At 34.1% G+C, this 16,683-nt stretch overlaps 1 protein-coding gene across 1 annotated transcript in view; it reads right to left on the bottom strand.

Moving 5' to 3' along the window:
* Positions 1 to 16,683, bottom strand: part of DYNC2H1 (dynein cytoplasmic 2 heavy chain 1) — a 144,868-nt gene that overhangs the window by 113,539 nt on the left and 14,646 nt on the right. The window contains exons 19-39 of the mRNA XM_041416997.1: positions 15,767 to 15,882; positions 14,398 to 14,525; positions 12,767 to 12,916; positions 11,783 to 11,988; positions 10,787 to 10,942; positions 10,581 to 10,695; positions 9,930 to 10,100; positions 9,365 to 9,747; positions 8,493 to 8,625; positions 8,285 to 8,402; positions 8,015 to 8,127; positions 7,805 to 7,924; positions 7,213 to 7,363; positions 5,482 to 5,684; positions 4,840 to 5,022; positions 4,292 to 4,474; positions 3,938 to 4,161; positions 3,241 to 3,356; positions 1,689 to 1,888; positions 781 to 1,045; positions 243 to 450 (exon numbers count right to left, since the gene is read on the bottom strand). Of these exons, the coding sequence (XP_041272931.1) occupies positions 243 to 450; positions 781 to 1,045; positions 1,689 to 1,888; positions 3,241 to 3,356; positions 3,938 to 4,161; positions 4,292 to 4,474; positions 4,840 to 5,022; positions 5,482 to 5,684; positions 7,213 to 7,363; positions 7,805 to 7,924; positions 8,015 to 8,127; positions 8,285 to 8,402; positions 8,493 to 8,625; positions 9,365 to 9,747; positions 9,930 to 10,100; positions 10,581 to 10,695; positions 10,787 to 10,942; positions 11,783 to 11,988; positions 12,767 to 12,916; positions 14,398 to 14,525; positions 15,767 to 15,882 (3,642 nt within the window). The remainder of the gene's footprint in view (positions 1 to 242; positions 451 to 780; positions 1,046 to 1,688; positions 1,889 to 3,240; positions 3,357 to 3,937; positions 4,162 to 4,291; positions 4,475 to 4,839; positions 5,023 to 5,481; positions 5,685 to 7,212; positions 7,364 to 7,804; positions 7,925 to 8,014; positions 8,128 to 8,284; positions 8,403 to 8,492; positions 8,626 to 9,364; positions 9,748 to 9,929; positions 10,101 to 10,580; positions 10,696 to 10,786; positions 10,943 to 11,782; positions 11,989 to 12,766; positions 12,917 to 14,397; positions 14,526 to 15,766; positions 15,883 to 16,683) is intronic.

Here is a 16,683-nt window from a genome sequence, read left to right as displayed (position 1 = left end):
TAAACCAATATTTGGGCTCTCCAATAAAGAATTCACAATGCCTTTTAGAAAAAACCTGAGATATTTCAGTCAAAAATTTATAACAAACACCACAGAAGGGTTACGCAACCTAAAGAAACTTCCCCGGTGATGGGCTTCCTAAGTGTAAGCAACTAACCAACTGCTCCCTTCACTTGAGACTTTCTTCCAAGAAAATAAGTATATATTTGCTCACTTTAAAAGTATGTAATACTCTGGCTTACCTCAGAAAGATCATTCCCATCCGAGATATTGTAGCAGGAGAGGCACAGCTAAGGTCATGAGTTTCAAATATAAAGTTAACATTTGAACCAAACTGAATTCTTTCTCCACTGGGCATAGTCAACAATTTGTTGTCATCCAAAACAGAATTCAAAGATTCAATCCATTCAGGATCAATATCACCATCACAAATTATCCATGAAGTAACATCTATTTTCAGACAGAAAAATAAAATATCAAACCCAAGAAATACAGTCCAAAAATATAATCTCTTGCTATCTTAATGTTATTTATTATTCTTTCTTCATTATGACTTACAGTTCTTTGAAGACACTCCTCATACTTTAGCCTCTGCTGCCTATTTCGTTTTCTTATAACAAAATTTGTAAAGAATGTACTGAGGCATTTGGCTACAATTGTTACCAGAAGTTTTTCTTGTCTTATGCTATCCACAAACAATAACACAATATGAAGAAGTAGTTGAAAAGGAAGGATTTCGGTAATTTCAGTGTAACATCTGCAAGTCCCTCTCAGACATACCTCGGGGCTCTCGCACCACTTGCCGAGCACTATTTGTAAGCACTCCATCAGACCATTCCCTGGTATCCATGTCAATCCGGCCCAGCAGTTGATGCCGAGGCATGGCTTTGGGATTCATTGTGTATTGCTTCACTACTCTGCCGGTTTTACCAAGGGCTGCCTTCAACATCCGCCAGAGCGTTGATTTACCTCCACCACTGGGACCTACGATAACTACACCCATTCTCTGACGCAGCTGCTCATATAACTCCAAAATCTTCTTGATCTAGACAATGAAAGAGATAATGGCTGTGTGAAATTGTAAAGCTAAATGAAACATGTTCCTTTACAGTATTTTGAAATTTACTTTGCATGCAGACACTTTCTATAATTTTGGCTTTTTAAATAATAGATAATAGCAGATATATTTAGAATTGTGATACTAAAGTTTATGAAGAAATTTATTTTACATGTTAGAAGCATTTTGCTAAATTACTAATACAAAAGCAATAGCTATTTTCCGGCATATTTTTAATGAGAATTTAACAAATCTTCAGTCACAAAACTTCATCCAGTTCTACAATAAATAAAAACAAGGCAGACAACTGCTTGTGAAAATCAAATATTCACATATTTAATTCTTTCACTGTCCAAAATATTCATTAACATTTGTATCTGGCTTGAATGACACTGTGTGTCACATGTTCACATCTTAATTTTCCTTGCACTATTTTTCTTTCAATTGTATAACTGATCTACAGTGCTTCGAACACACAGCTGATTTTCCTATATTCATGTAATTAGAACATAACAACCAGTCATGCTCACTTTTTTATAAAAGATTTTTCAAAAGAAAACAGAAATTAGTTAAAATACAAATCAGTTCTAATTCAGTATAATACTGTTTTGTTGCTGTAGTTGATGTTTACCTGTGTGCTTATAATTTCCAAGTTTGCTTCCTCGAAGACTTGTTGCAAAGCTGCAGTTAATTCAGCATATTCCACATCTTTACAATCAGTGCCAGGAAATACATCTTTAACTAGCTCATCAAAACGAGTGCAATCTGCAAACGTAAGCTTTGATGTGGTGTTCAGTCGCAAAGCTTGAACCACTATGTGACTTTCATTAACTGGAAAGAAAAACAAAGAAAACAGATCAGTTTAAGCTATGTCAACACTGCTCATACATTGTAAGTAGAATTGGAGCATAGATTCCAGAATTCCAGTTCATGTACCATTCTACTTGGAATTAGGCATAGTCAGGCATACTTCCTGAGTACAATATATGCCCACAAATGTATTCTATACAGATAGAAGGTGGTTATGATGCTGGTCAGATGCAGACCATTTGTTATGTCAAAATCTGTAAACTTTCAGACGCAAGCTGGTTAAGCAAGCAGGTGTAGCAGGCACAGGGCCTGCAAGGCCTCTTTGGAGGTCAGAATGCTGAGTTAGGAAATGCCAAGTCACGATGACTCGGGCCTCAGAAGCCCCTCTCTGCCGCCTTTGGACCCTGCTTATCTCTCTGTAAGCCTATAGGTCACTTTCCCCTGACCCTTACTATTGGACAGTTTCCAAAACCTCTGTAGGGTATAAAAACCCCTAATTCTGCCTCGTTCGGAAGAAGAGCTGTCACTGAGAACCTTCGTGGGACACTCTAATAAAGAATCCTGCGGAACCTTACACAGCACTTCTCCTCTCTCTCCCTGCGTCTGCTGCCACGGCCACAAGCAAGCCAAAAGAGCTGATAATCACACAGAGCTGATAATCACTAAAGAGCTAAAATCACTTGAGCTTGCTTGGCTGCCTGCAGCTGGGAATGACTTGGGAGATCGGACCAAGTCTGAGCCTCCGCTGAGACTATCCTGGTCTCGGCAGTCCACCGGGCACAGCCCGGCTGGAACATACCAGAATAAACAGGAACCAGTAGTTGTCTTCTAAAGATGTGAAATGTTCATCCATTCCATACTCTTTAATCCCCTCTCATTTAACACCTAAACAACAATAACTTAAAAAATCTTTTAAAAATGCAGTGACTCAGTCTAGCCCAATATATTTCTATCATTCCTACCCATCCTTATATTCGTCTCTGTCTATCAATCTGAATCTAGAGCCATGTGACAATTTTTTGCAAAACTCAGAGTCAAAATGGTCGGAAAACTAATGAATACTAAGAGGATCAGAAGAATCACTTTCCTGTCCTAAGCCAAGTGAAAACAAGACTTTGAAAATCATTTAAAATTATTCCCAAATGAAGTCTGTAATCTATGTTCTTATCCTCATAGAAAAGCTCAATCTAGAATATGACAAATCTTTTGTGATCTCCTAGTGAAGGTGGGCTTTCATAGATATTTTCTTCTTTCCTAAATTGCCTATAGATAAAAGCCGTGGCTTTTTAAAAGTCCAGTGAACAAAAAAGCCGGAGTGAATTATATTTGTATAAGACTCTAAAGAATCAAAAGTTTGGTATGGTCAGTCTTACCCTCTTGCTTTGCATCACTTTTCTTCAGCTGATGAAGAAGACTGCCACAGCCTCTCAAAACAGTCTTCAGTGCTCGTAAACCCCAATCATAGTGCTGCTGTGGTGTCAGAAGCTCCCTGAATTTAAAAACAACAATATTGTAATAAGCTCTAGGTGGCACCATCTGAAATTTTGGGTTGGTGAATGAACACACTTATAAAAGTGTGGTTTGGTCACTGGCACCTATTTGTAGTGTCATTGGATGTAGTGTCACCTGAAATGCATTTCAGAAATACAGCAATGACACTGGAATTTTCAGAGGGGTTATATTCAACATGTATTTATTATTGACTCTAAGAGCGTTCACTATAACTTCTGATCTTTGTACTCTCTAATACATATAGTTTTAACCAAATAGTCACTTGCATTTCAACAATTTTAAGAGTTCAATACAACACGGTGCTCGTCAGCATTCATATGCTCACACTTCTATTTAGTGAGATACTAGGGGAGCAGCAATTTTCTCGAGACTGTAACTGAATTGAAGATATTTCCACATCTTGACCTCCCAACATATTGCTGTATTTTAACTTTATAAATTAAAAGTATCTGTACAGAAAATTGCATGGTAAACCACTTAGATTTAAGAGCTACAAGGGAAGAGAATTAGAAAGGTAACTTTACTAAGGAGGGGAGAGGTGGGATGGTGAAAGCTTACCTTGCTAGATTAAAAATAGCCACTAATTTTCTACCCAGTATTTTAGCATCTTTAAAGCCTTCTGAATACAAAATAACTTCTGCAATGAGTTCATTGTCTGGATGAGTCATAGCAACTGGCCTGAAAAGTTGTTTGAGGTTATCAGGCAGTTTTTGTCTTCCTCCATAACCTTTTCCAGCAGGATTCAGAGTGATAAAAATTCCAGAATTAGGATCCATTTCAACCTAGCATCAGAAGTGTATTGTAATGATACATTGTCAGATGAAACAGAAATGCTGGATGGACTATGTTTCATTACAGTAGTCAGTTTTTAAATGTCGCCAATGTGAACAAGATAATTAAGGTTTGCTGTACCTTTTTGCCAAGCATCTCACACACAGGACTGTGTTTCTTCAGTGCATGTTGAATTGTCTGAACCTGCATGGATACTGCAGACAATACAGCTTCCTCGAGCCTATTGAATTCATCAAAACATCCCCAGGCACCACACTTCACTAAGCCCACAAATATGCGTCCCATTGATTTCACATCAATGCCCTTGAAATTGAAAAGAATGTTGTCAAAATTCAAATAACAAGAAAATATAAAAGAATGTCTTCCCATCCACTAAAAACCCTTGAAAGTGGCTAAAATCCACTAAAAATGTTTTTGAAAATATCCACAAATTTCTAATGGCAACTGACAAATTATCAGAACAATTTCCATAATAATTTCAATACAACTACTACTACTACTACGACAACTACGATAATTACAACTACTACTACTACTATTAATAATAATAATAATAATAATAATGAAGATTAATATTATAATTTTAATATTATTTCTGGAATATAATATTGCTTTATGAAGTATGGGTGTAGATATCCATTTCCTAAATTAAACAAAACCATATTCACCTCATCACAATTAAAGACTAATACTTGTCTTCCAAGAATCCCACCCAAGGCTTTTACTGATTCTGTCTTCCCAGTTCCAGCTGGACCATAGGGATTTCCTCCAAGGCCCATCTTCATGGCCTGAGTAAGAGTTAGGTAACACTTATCTGTCAAAGGTGTATAAACAAGTTTTGGGGAAATACCCTGCAGAAACAAAACAAATTATACTGATTGCTAGACAGAAAATACTGGCAATTTAATTACATTAATTTTATTCATAAGTAATTAATTTGATAATATAAAGCAACAGCCAAAATTTCTGTCTCACTAAGAATATGAATTTGCTTACAAAGCTGTCCTGCTTTTATATCAAATGCCAATGTATTGTTCAATTTTTTTCACAACAACAGAACTGCACTCGCATACATAAAAGCAAGCATATTAAAAAATATTTATATGATAATTTGATACAATTTGTATTTACCTCATCAGCATCAGGAATTACAATTATTACCCTGTCTTTTCATATTATCTATGAAATAGCATGTTAAGGACATAACAAAGTTTAGAAAAATGACAACAGTTAGGAGACAATAAGCAACATGTATGAAATGAGGAAGTGCTTGACTTATATATAAAAGCCACTATGTAAAAATACCACACCTGATATTCATAAGTATATTGGAGTTCAGCATCTACCATCTGAACATAACATTTTTGGTCGTTCATATAAAATCTCAGCTGCTTCTTCCAAGCCCAGTCTTCAACACTGTGAACCTCAGCTTGATTCAGCTGTTTCACCACATCAATGTTATGAATGATATCAAGAATCAGAGCTTTAAGCTTGAGCTCAAGGATTCCAGATTCTGCAAATAATCACACCAAAAGAAAAAAATCACTCTGGTATAGCAAGGAAGACGTTACCCATTCACAAGTTCATTGTACTGCTTTCCATTATCAGCAGATTTTATTTAGATCTTGTTTGAATTATATATTTTTTATTATTTTTTTTTAATTTCTAAAGCAAGCAGCATACAATAAGATCCTGACAGACAATGTAAATCATGTAACTTTAGTCATTTTGATGTGACTTTGTCTGCCTCTACATGCCAGGGAGGAGGAGGGGTTTGAGACAGAGGAAGAGAAGGAGAGAGAGGGGGAGAGGAAAAAGGAGAAGGAGAGGCTTTTCTGCAAAGCAATTTATACCGAGAGTGTTAATATCCATCTCCACTTCAGCAATCAGTGGGGCTCAACCTGCTGAGTGAGCTGTTGGGCATCTGAAAACCATACTACACACACTCTGTTGATTTTACTCAGAATAATTATGGTGATGTGGAGTGAAAGTTCATTAACAGATTGGGTACATTAAGTATACTCTTAGAGCATATTGTTTCATTTAGTTTCATTGAAAGAAATCAATGTTTGTATGTTTCTATACCATTCCATAATGGGAATTAAATCAAAGTAAGTGAGAATAATCACAACTCACTTCAAAATCACACCTATTTTCCTAACTAAAACATAAATATAATGTATTATACAAGAGATTATATGAATACTCCTCTGTAACTGAGGAAATTTCTCAAACACCTATAGAAAGAGCACAGAAAGGGAGCTCAGATAAAGAAACACACTTACATACTTCTGGAGGTAGGTGATATGAATCCTGACTCTAATTAACGTAACAGATGTTTACAGTTCACAAATTGTAAGCTAGAATTTAATGCAGTAAGCAGCTGTACAAATGTGGATGAAAATTATCAACTACACATGGAGTCTTTTTATACCTAAGATAAAAGCCATCTCCCTAACCTGCAGTAGACTTTTTTATATGAAGTAGTCACTCAAAGCCCCACTTCTTATCAAAAAAAAAAGAAAAAAGCACTCAGAGGCATAATTATTCTAAGCCATTCAGACTATGTAAGATTCAGAACAATCATGTCTTGAGAATAACTAGCTTATTTTGCCTCAAAGGTACTCAAAATTATTAGTTCAGAGGCAGATGTGTATGTCTAATTTGAAAAAAGAGAATCACCTACACAGTTGTACAGCATACACTGGCTCGACACAACGTGCCTCAACTGTTGTTTACCCACTTCCTGTGAAACAGTAGGCACATAAGCTAAAAGATAGAAACTTACTAAAAAAATTAAGAAAAGAGATCCCCAAATAAATTCTCCAAGACAGTTTCTAAGATATATATAAAAGTCCTTATTGTTTATTTTGAAATATTAATGACTCTAATCTTGGCTGTAATAGGTGACTGTACATAACTCAGCTTTGTGAACTCAAATTGAGACATATTTATATAATTTCCTGTTTAAATAAACAATGTAAAATACTACATAACTGCAGTCATAATAAAGAATTATATGTTAATTATCATTTTTATACCTGTACTCCCAGTATCTTCTATGTCACTACCAATGCTGGTATAATGGTCCAGTTTAGCCGTGAGTTCTAATTCTAATTGTTGCAGATTATGGTTTTTGATAGCACTTTCAACATCTTCAGTGAACAGAATTTGTTCTGCCAAGGAAAGAATCTTTGCAAGAGAAAATTCAAATTATATTTTATAAATACTGAACACACATAAAAATGAACCACTTTTTCAATTAATTTGCAATTGCTTATTATGTCTGATATTTTAAATATTTTATTGCACAATTTTTAAACAAAGCTCCACATGTGCTATGATCCTAAGAACAAATAAAGCCATCCAAAAACCTGGCAAAATTTTGCCAAAATTTCCAATGTAATCTAATACAGCAAGTCTTTTCATTAAGTGGTATGTCAAAATGCCATGCAAAAGACTTGAATATTTCAAATGTTTGCAGAGAAATTTAATAAGAGCACATATTTTTAAGCACTTCTCTACATGATCAGTGAGTAAAATGAATTTGATTGATTTTCTTCCAAATCTAAAAAAAATAACTTATTTGGTAATTCTAAGACTACACAGTGGCACTGTTGGATCAACTACTACCTGGGAAGGAAAGAGCGATGGATCAATTGAACCTTGCGATTTTTTTCCAGCATCAACACAGTCAATTAACATTTTTTTCAGAGTCTCCTTCATCTCCAAAGCCAAACTGTTTAGCCACACCTGACAAAGAGACAAAAAAACCCTCAAAATTATATTAGAAATTAATATCTCAATGATGTTTGAACTAGACTAGGATACGGTTTTTATTACCTCCACATCATTTGATAGAAGAACTTTATTTCTAAGTGGCACAGTTTCTCCTTCTACAGAATTCATGGCAATTATGTATTTAAATTCTTCATCAAAGCTTACACGATTAATGCCTATTAATCAGAAAACACCAATAAAGTTATATATTCTCAAAGTCAAAAATTAATTGCTATATGTCTAGTCATGGAAAGAGAGGAACTGCAACATATTATTTGGCTTCAAAGAAGCTTATCTCTAAGTAAATGTCACAAATAAAGATTAATGCATTACCAGCAAAAAGTTTCTTAAGATGAGACTGGATAACTAGAGGATTCGTGGACTGTCCTAAAATTTCTAATAAGTCATCATCTCCAACAAAATAGAATCTTGGAAATGCTGCGCGTTTTTCCTATATAAAAACAGAATAAATCAGTTTTGTTGATTTAAACCCCAGCTTACTGACTTTCTTAAAAAAAAAATGCATTAATGTTCACCGTACCTCCAAAAACTCATTCAGAGATTTCTGACACCTCTGAAGCTGGTCAAGTATGGTAGTTAAAGTATTTTTTATGCCTGCCCGGGCATTCAGTGATGTTATCCTATTGTCACTCCTAATATCTGACATAATCGACCTTGACAGAAAAAAAAACAAAAAACATTAATTCATTATCACTTGAATTTAAATATGACATATATAAATATAAGTAAATAAAATTTTAAAAAAAACCACAGAAACAAGTAATATAAACAGCTGAAAACTTTTAGATTTTGGTGCTAATGATGAAACATTTCAGAATTTATCTCAATGTCTCTCCAATGTAATTTAAGAACACGAGTTTCCTGATAAAACTTCTCTACCCAGAACCAAGGAAATTAAATTATTGACTTTTATTTCCATTTAAGTCATTTCAACTCAAGCCAAGACAGATAATGGTACATATCTTTCCATATTTCTAAAACGTACCCCCGTCTTTATCTTTTTACTTGTTTGGAACAAATAAAACATCTGTTTCCACCAAAACTCTGTGTGTATTTTCTTAGTGAACAAAGTGATAGTCTTCAACATGATTCTTGAAAAAACAATTACATCCCCTCTACTTCTGCTGCTAAGACTAATCTTGTGTTTGCCTGTCTTGTTCACAATCATTGATGCTTCACAATTCCTTTCTTCACATGTGCCCCATTAAATGAAATATTACCACCTTTATTCAGATATATGTTGTCATCACACATATGTATCCTCTGAATTCCTGCCACTGACCTTCTTGTCCATTCATATGCCAATTGTTCCATATATGTTCACTATGAAGAGTGTTCCAGACTATAAGTGAAAGATACCACAAAAGGTAAGTCACATTCCATAACACTAACCTAAAGTTTTCATCAACTCTGTTAAAACGAGCTTGTTCTTTGGGTAGAGCTCCACGACCAAATATCGGTTCCAAATAGACCCATTTCCTTTGAATTTGGTTTAAATTCTGCAGGTACTCATCCAAGTCAGCTAGCTTTTTTTCCCAGATGGACACCTTATCTTCAAAACCTTTGTAATATGGAGAGTCCTTAAGAGACTGTAGAAGACAGCGATGATCTCCAACTTGATTGACTGTGTCCTTCCACTCTTTAATAAGCCTGATGGTCTTGCCTTGGCTATCTTCATAATCTGTTAACATGAAGACAGCTCCAACTCCCCAGAGCTCAAGCTCACGTAATGCTTCTCTGATTGTGATTTCACCTTGAGCTCGACAATTCAAATCCTATTTAAAAGCAAGAATAGATCTCATATGAAACTACAGAGCTTGCAGTAAACTCTCCATTCAAAAATGTAACACAAAATCTACTTCCACAGTATTTAAAATACATGCTTATGGAACAACATATACCACATAAAGTAAGCCATAAAAAAAACTTTAGATTCTGTATTTAAAATTATTCATACCTTAAGTTCCACTGCTTTTTCAATAATGGCATCTGTCACTTTTAATAGATCTCCAAATAGCAAACCCTCAAGTGTAGTGCCTCGGGGAAGACCCAGAAGACGAAAGAGATCCAACCAATGGTCTGGAGAAAGATGTTCTCCTCTTACATATTTTAGGAGTGGAATTGTCATCTATAGAAAAAACACACAGGTAAATCCATCTACTTGTTATGAAAATTGCATCTCTTTGATTATGGAGTGACGTACTATTCAAACAAAAATAAAATGTAAATTCTTAAACAGAGGTACAGTTTTTCCAGTTCCAGAATTTAAAGTTTGGGAGTATGATTCTGAAGACAATTCACTGTAAATCTGTGTCTATGTAAGCTGTAATGACCATTCTGTTTAATGTAGAGAACTAAAGGTTCCCAAAAGTAAGTGAAATGTTCAAAACACTATCAGAAGACATTTTGTTAAATATTAACATGGTTTTATTGTAAGAAATTAACAGTAAGGTATAGAATGGAGTACATTACCCAGTAATACTATAACATTTTTTGTTTCACAGGACTTTTTGAAATTCATCCAATCACAGAATTATTTGGGTTGAAAACGACACCTGGTTCCAAACCCTTTATATTACTTTGTATTTGTTTACTTCTTATATCTTACTTTATATTTGTCCACTTCTTTTTGCAACTTTACTGTCATTACAGTATGTTCTTCCATCTTCCTCAGTCTGTCATGCCAGTTAAACAAAAATTCTTCAAATAGGTGTATCTTACTTCTGCATGAAAATCAGACATAAAAAGGTCACAACAACACAGTACTACAACCACACTTGTACGCCCATTAAAAATAAAGCAAAAAAATGTTACCTAAAAGTAATCCAGTCTTCTTTGGCTTTTTCCTGAAAACCTTGATAAAATTCTTCATAGAGCGCCCAGACGTCTGCACAACTCTGAATATCTTGACTTACAGCTTCTGACAATGATAAGTCTGGCTCTTCCAACTTAAAATGACGGCATTCTTCACTGCATAAAAAGATCATTGTTTTATGTATTACATTATTCCACTGTACTTTTATGGGTTAAGAAATGGTACCATACAGAAATCATCATACTTTTTTAAGAAAAGTCATTGGCTTTATTGAAGAATATTGCTGCCAACAGCATTTTCCATATAATCTCCTTCTTGAATAGAAAGAATAAAGAAATATGAGTGATAACTCTTTTACACAATATCCTTCTCCCATATTCACAATTATTTTCCATAAACTTTCATTTATTTTTTATTTATGAGAAAGGTGAATTCATTTGTGCCTTCAAAATCAAAGCTGGAAAGAAAATAATTTTGAATTGATTGTTTCTTCCTGGTGGTAAAAAGAACATGCTAATTTTATTTGCCATAATTTACATGCCAAGGTAAGAAGTTAAATAGAAAACTTTATCCTCAGGATCTGCAATAATGAGCACAGACACTTAATGGGAGAAGTGAGCGAGAGGTGAGCTCCTGTCCACTTAAGTTACAAGAGGTTCTTTTTGGAACAATATCCCAAACCTTCCCTTAGTGAGAAGTTCAAAATTAAGAATTGAGAATTAAGCCTTTAGTGTACAAACTTCCTTTTGCAAGACCTTAAGAGATTTCTCAATTTATTTATCCAAAAAACATCTAGAAAAATTTACCTTAAGAAATTCATGTTATGTAAAACCAACAAAAAGGATGCTGAAAAGCTAATGAAAAGCATGCAATACAAATTAAATTACTTACAATATCTGTTGTGATAAAAATTAGTGAACATTTTCTGAGATACTATTGCTGTAAAAGATCAATACATTAATGAATAAGATATATAGGGAAATAAACACACATACATGAGTTTTTCTTTCACGGTTTTAAGTTCATCAAATTCTTTTTTTTTCTCCTTTATCATCTGAGCATTTTTCTCGAGTACATCCTGACCACCTGTTTCAATTACATCACCACTTGGCTTTAGCTGATCCCAGCGAGCTTTAAATTTTTCCAGATCTTGAAGATATATGTTGATACGTGAAAGCACATTTCCTTTCATCACTTCCATCTGCAAAGCAATAGGCAAAATTACATTCCTTAATGGTTTGTATCCACAACTATGATGAAAATCAAAGTGTCAGCTTCAAAACTTTATAATGACTACTTGATCAAAATCAAACTCAAAAAACTTCTTGTATAATACCTGAAGAAATAGTTCAACTTCACTCTCCTCATTCTGTTTTTCTTTTAAAGGGGCACTACTTTTTTTATTATGCTAGTACTTGAAATCTATTTATTCAGCTCATGCTGTCTACTTAGGCTTGCCTCTTTTAGCTTATAGAAAAAATGCTGTATGTATGGCAAATTGGTATCTTCAGTAGAACTTCAAATGAGTTAAGCCATTTGCCTATGCACTGGAATTAAAGGACTGTGCATAGATTAGCAAAGTTAAGCGAAAAGAAAATAAAAGCTTCAATACTAAAATAATGATAAAGAAATTAAAATGCTATCTTTAAACTGTCATCCTCTTTTCCTCTGTTAAGCATTGCATTTATTAAGCCATTTCTGTCACCAGAAAGTTGTTTTGAGACTGAACTACAACAATACAACATTTATTTTAGCATCGGTTCAACAAAAATTTCCCCTAGTTACTGCTTCAGGGTTAACAGTTACTGCTTGAGAATCTAAGTAATCTTCCTTAGACAGCCCTCCTTCAATTCAATAGTGCTCATGTTATTATTGAACTGACAATATTTGTGGATGTAATCTAAGAAAAAAGTATTGTTTCAGACACATTCAAAATAATTTCAACATTTTCAGGTAAAACCTTAAGCTTTCATTGCTACCTGTTCAGCAATCATAAGCTGGTGGCTTTCCATCATTAATTCAAATTTATCCCATGTAGCTCTTAGGTTACTGATACTGTCCAAACCTGCACCAGCCACAGTTCGCAGAAGTTTATTTTTATCTTCAGCCTCTTGAAAAAGGAGAAAAATCTGAAATTGGAAAGATCAAAGATAAGTGTGCATGTAAAAATTCAGCAAATCCTATTTAACTAAAGCAAATACATATGAATCACCAATTCTGTATGCACAGATAATAAGTTTATATACAGCTGCTTTTTTAATACTGTTTCTAGAATAATATTAAAATTTTGAAAAAATAGTACCTGAGGTATTTAGGGAAATTCTAAACCTTGATCCTAACATGAGATATACAGAAGTGAATATTAACTGTGAAAGAGGTAAGGGCCACCTTATATATTGCAGAGATCAACTCAATCAAATAGGAGAAAAGCAGCAGAGAAACAGAATGCGATAAAACTGTGTGTATGTTTGCTGACTTTGGCTGGGACGTAGTAATTTTTTTTCTTAGTACTTGTGGACTGCTCAAAGTACTTATAAAAGAATTGGAAAAGGAGACCAGTCTGTGAGATGATGAAGTTTACTGATGATACTATGTTATTTCAGGCATTAAAATACTTCATCTGAAAAGAACTACAGAATTAATGTATAAGAAATAATGACTGATGATACTGGTGACAAGCAAAATTCAAGCAGATAACCATGAAGTGACATAAATGTGAAAAAATAAATTTCACATGTACAAGTTGAGTCCTAAGTTAAAAACTACACTTGACTGCTATCTTAGGGTTATGACAACTAGTTTTACCAAAATGTGAGCTTAATCTAAGAAGTAGGAAGCAAAACAAATGTTATGAGTCACAGAGATCAATAAGAAATAAAGAAGTAATATTACAATTTCATCACGTAAATCCATGGTTTATACAGATCTTAAAAACTTAGAAAAATCTGTTGGTCACACACAAAAATGAAATAGAAAGAAAAGACTTATCAAAAGGCAGCAAGGATAATCAAAGTTATGAGTGGGCTTATGCATAAGAAAAGATGATATTAACACTCTTCAACAGAGATCGCTATTACCACATACAACAAAGTAAAATACAGTCACGTGCCATGAAAAGGAAGAATAGGAACTGTTTGGTCCATGTCTCTTCCAATATAAGACGTAAATGGTATGAAGTTAACAGGTACCAGTTGGAAAAAAAAAAAAAAAAAAGAGGGGTTCTTCATGAAATGGGTAATTGATCTACACATCACCAGCGTATATTTTGGATGTCAAACACATGTTTGCTCTCAAGAGAAGACAAGGTAAGGCTGTGGAAAAGAAATCCACTGAGTGTTACTATATGCTCAGGAACCACATAAAACTCAACAAGGTTCAGGTTGAAGGTTAGAAGTAAAAAGTATCAAAAAAGGTACCCTGATTTTATGTTTTCCCCTAAATAAATCACTCCACTGCTGGACACAAATTATTGTGCTACATGGACTACTGCCCTGACACTATGTGACCTGAGCATGATCTTTATTAGTTATTATTAAATGTAAGTTTCCATACTAGAAAGTAATTACAGTTTTATAGCTGTTGCTCTGGATAGAGTAAAATAGTATCTTACCCCCTCTTTTCGTTCATGTAGACTTAAATATTTTAAATTGTCTTCTGCTATTTCCTCAACAGTCTGGGGTCTAATCACTAGTGTTTCCATAGCATCAGTGAGAAATGTAGAAACATCACAGAGGTGAGCTACACAAAGATGGAAAACAAAGTTAAAGTGGAGAGAATATTTCTAGTTTTAAATATCCAAGTCAGACAAATGCACAAGGATACAGCATCAGTCATAAGTATGCAAAGTATTTGTTTAAAAATTGCAGACTCCAATCTTGTCTACTACCTGAACAAAAACTGCACATTTGTGTTTACAAGTAGCTTTTCAAATGTAATCTATTGTGTTCAGTGTATGACTTAGACCATAAGTATCAGAGCTCCTTCTGAACATTAGACATAAAGAGATGAGGCATTTATTTATATACTTTCAAAGGTTTTAAAGGTCTTTTTTTTAGGTAAACAGATATAAATTGCTTTTGGGTTCTTTGGGGGTTTTTTCTGTTTATTTTGGTTTGGGTCTTTTAAAGAGGCTAACTAACTAAAGCCACCTTGCTTTACATATTGAAAAGACTCACAAACAAATGCCTGCATAAGCTTTAATGTTGTATTTACCTAGCAAGGTAAATATCTTCTGATACTGAGAAAGCTCCATGAAATCTTCCAGGAAAGATTCACCTTTCAGGCTATGAAATAATTCACTTTCTTGCACAATTCCTGTCATATGTTTCCTGTGACAACCATTAGATTTAAAGCATAAAGCACTGTTATTCCTCATCATCTATGCTTTATTCCACTTTGTCCTGCTGTTCCATATATAGGTCAACCACCCAAAACAGGGAAATGTTTTGTATTCTTCAAAACAGTTTTAACAGTTTTGACAATCAAAGCAACAAGCAATTCTATGGAGTAAATCCAGATTACTTTAGATTCTTCATTAAGTATTTCAATTTGTAAAAGAAAAATCTAATAGCATTTTTATTACATTTTATGACACCTTCTCAAACACCTAGGAAATTTTTCTCCCTCAAATATTAAATAAATTTTCTTCTCCAAAGCAACGAAATTTTTCTTCAGATAAAAGAAGCAAGCAAAACAATGTTCACATGTATTCTTTTACACCTGTAACAGAGGTGGGCCAAACAAGAAAACAGGAAGGATACAAAATGGACATCAAAGGGTCCTAACCTAGGTCTGTAGTGAAAATGTAATATTGAGGAATACACAGATGTAACAGATTACTTTCTCTGCATTGTGATTTCTGCAGTTCACTGTGCCTGAAAGTAAAATATTTCTATAAAAAAGTATTTACATTAACACAAATGTGCCCAAGTACAACAGAAACAAACAAAGCTAAAATACTGTTCATTGATATTATTTACCTTGAATAGATTTTCTCAAAGAAGCAACTAGAATGTCGTACAACTTCTGGATGAAATCATCGATCACAGTTTTCACAGGGTTGCAGTTCACAGTTAAACAATCTATTCTGATTATGCTTCAAAAAAAAAGAGATTAAAAGACAGCAAATATTCAATAGCGTACTTACATGTTAGTATCTCTAGATCTATGCACATCTATAGTTTGCCCTAAATTCATAGTTTGATGAAAAATTTCCCTTATAATTCTACAAGTGAAAGGCATAGCTTATCGGGAAATTAAGCCATGGTATTGAAATATTTACAACAATCATGCATTCAGTTTTATAGGGTCTGAGGTCCAATGCTCTGCTTCTCCAAATAGTTAGAAAATGTAACAGTTAGAAAATGTGCAGTTAGAAAATGTAATAGTTAGATGTACAGTTAGAAAATGTAATAGTTAGAAAATGTACAGTGCCATAAAATTCTGAAAGGCTATTACCATACTCAAAAGAAAAATACTTCCATTATTTGTATATTCATGTCTTTAATTCTCTGATTTCCATCACAGTTTACTAACTCAGCCTTCAATAGCAATAAGAACTGAAGAAAAGCCAGAGAGTCATTTCAAGGCCCCATGTCTAATATATCAGTGACCGTAAGTAGATACCTAAAAAACACTAAGGGAAAGGTCTACCTTACTTGATATCTTCCTGACTATTCTCCCTCAACACTAATATTTTCAGCTCATGGATTTCTTAGCAACATGTTGCTCCTGGCTATAAGGCACATCAGCCAGTTTCTCTTCTATTCACCTCAGTTTGTCCATGAACTCATGGAAATCTTTACTCCTCAGAGTATCACTGGCCACCAAGTTCTACTTCTCCAGCATGAAATGTCACATCTTTTTCCTTATTCTAAACATTATTCCTACCAGTTTT

The sequence above is a fragment of the Onychostruthus taczanowskii genome, unplaced genomic scaffold, assembly GCF_017590055.1.
Source record: "Onychostruthus taczanowskii isolate IOZ18803 unplaced genomic scaffold, ASM1759005v1 scaffold54, whole genome shotgun sequence".
NCBI classification, from domain to species: Eukaryota; Metazoa; Chordata; class Aves; order Passeriformes; family Passeridae; genus Onychostruthus; species Onychostruthus taczanowskii.
This window is presented reverse-complemented; position numbering and strand designations above follow the sequence as displayed.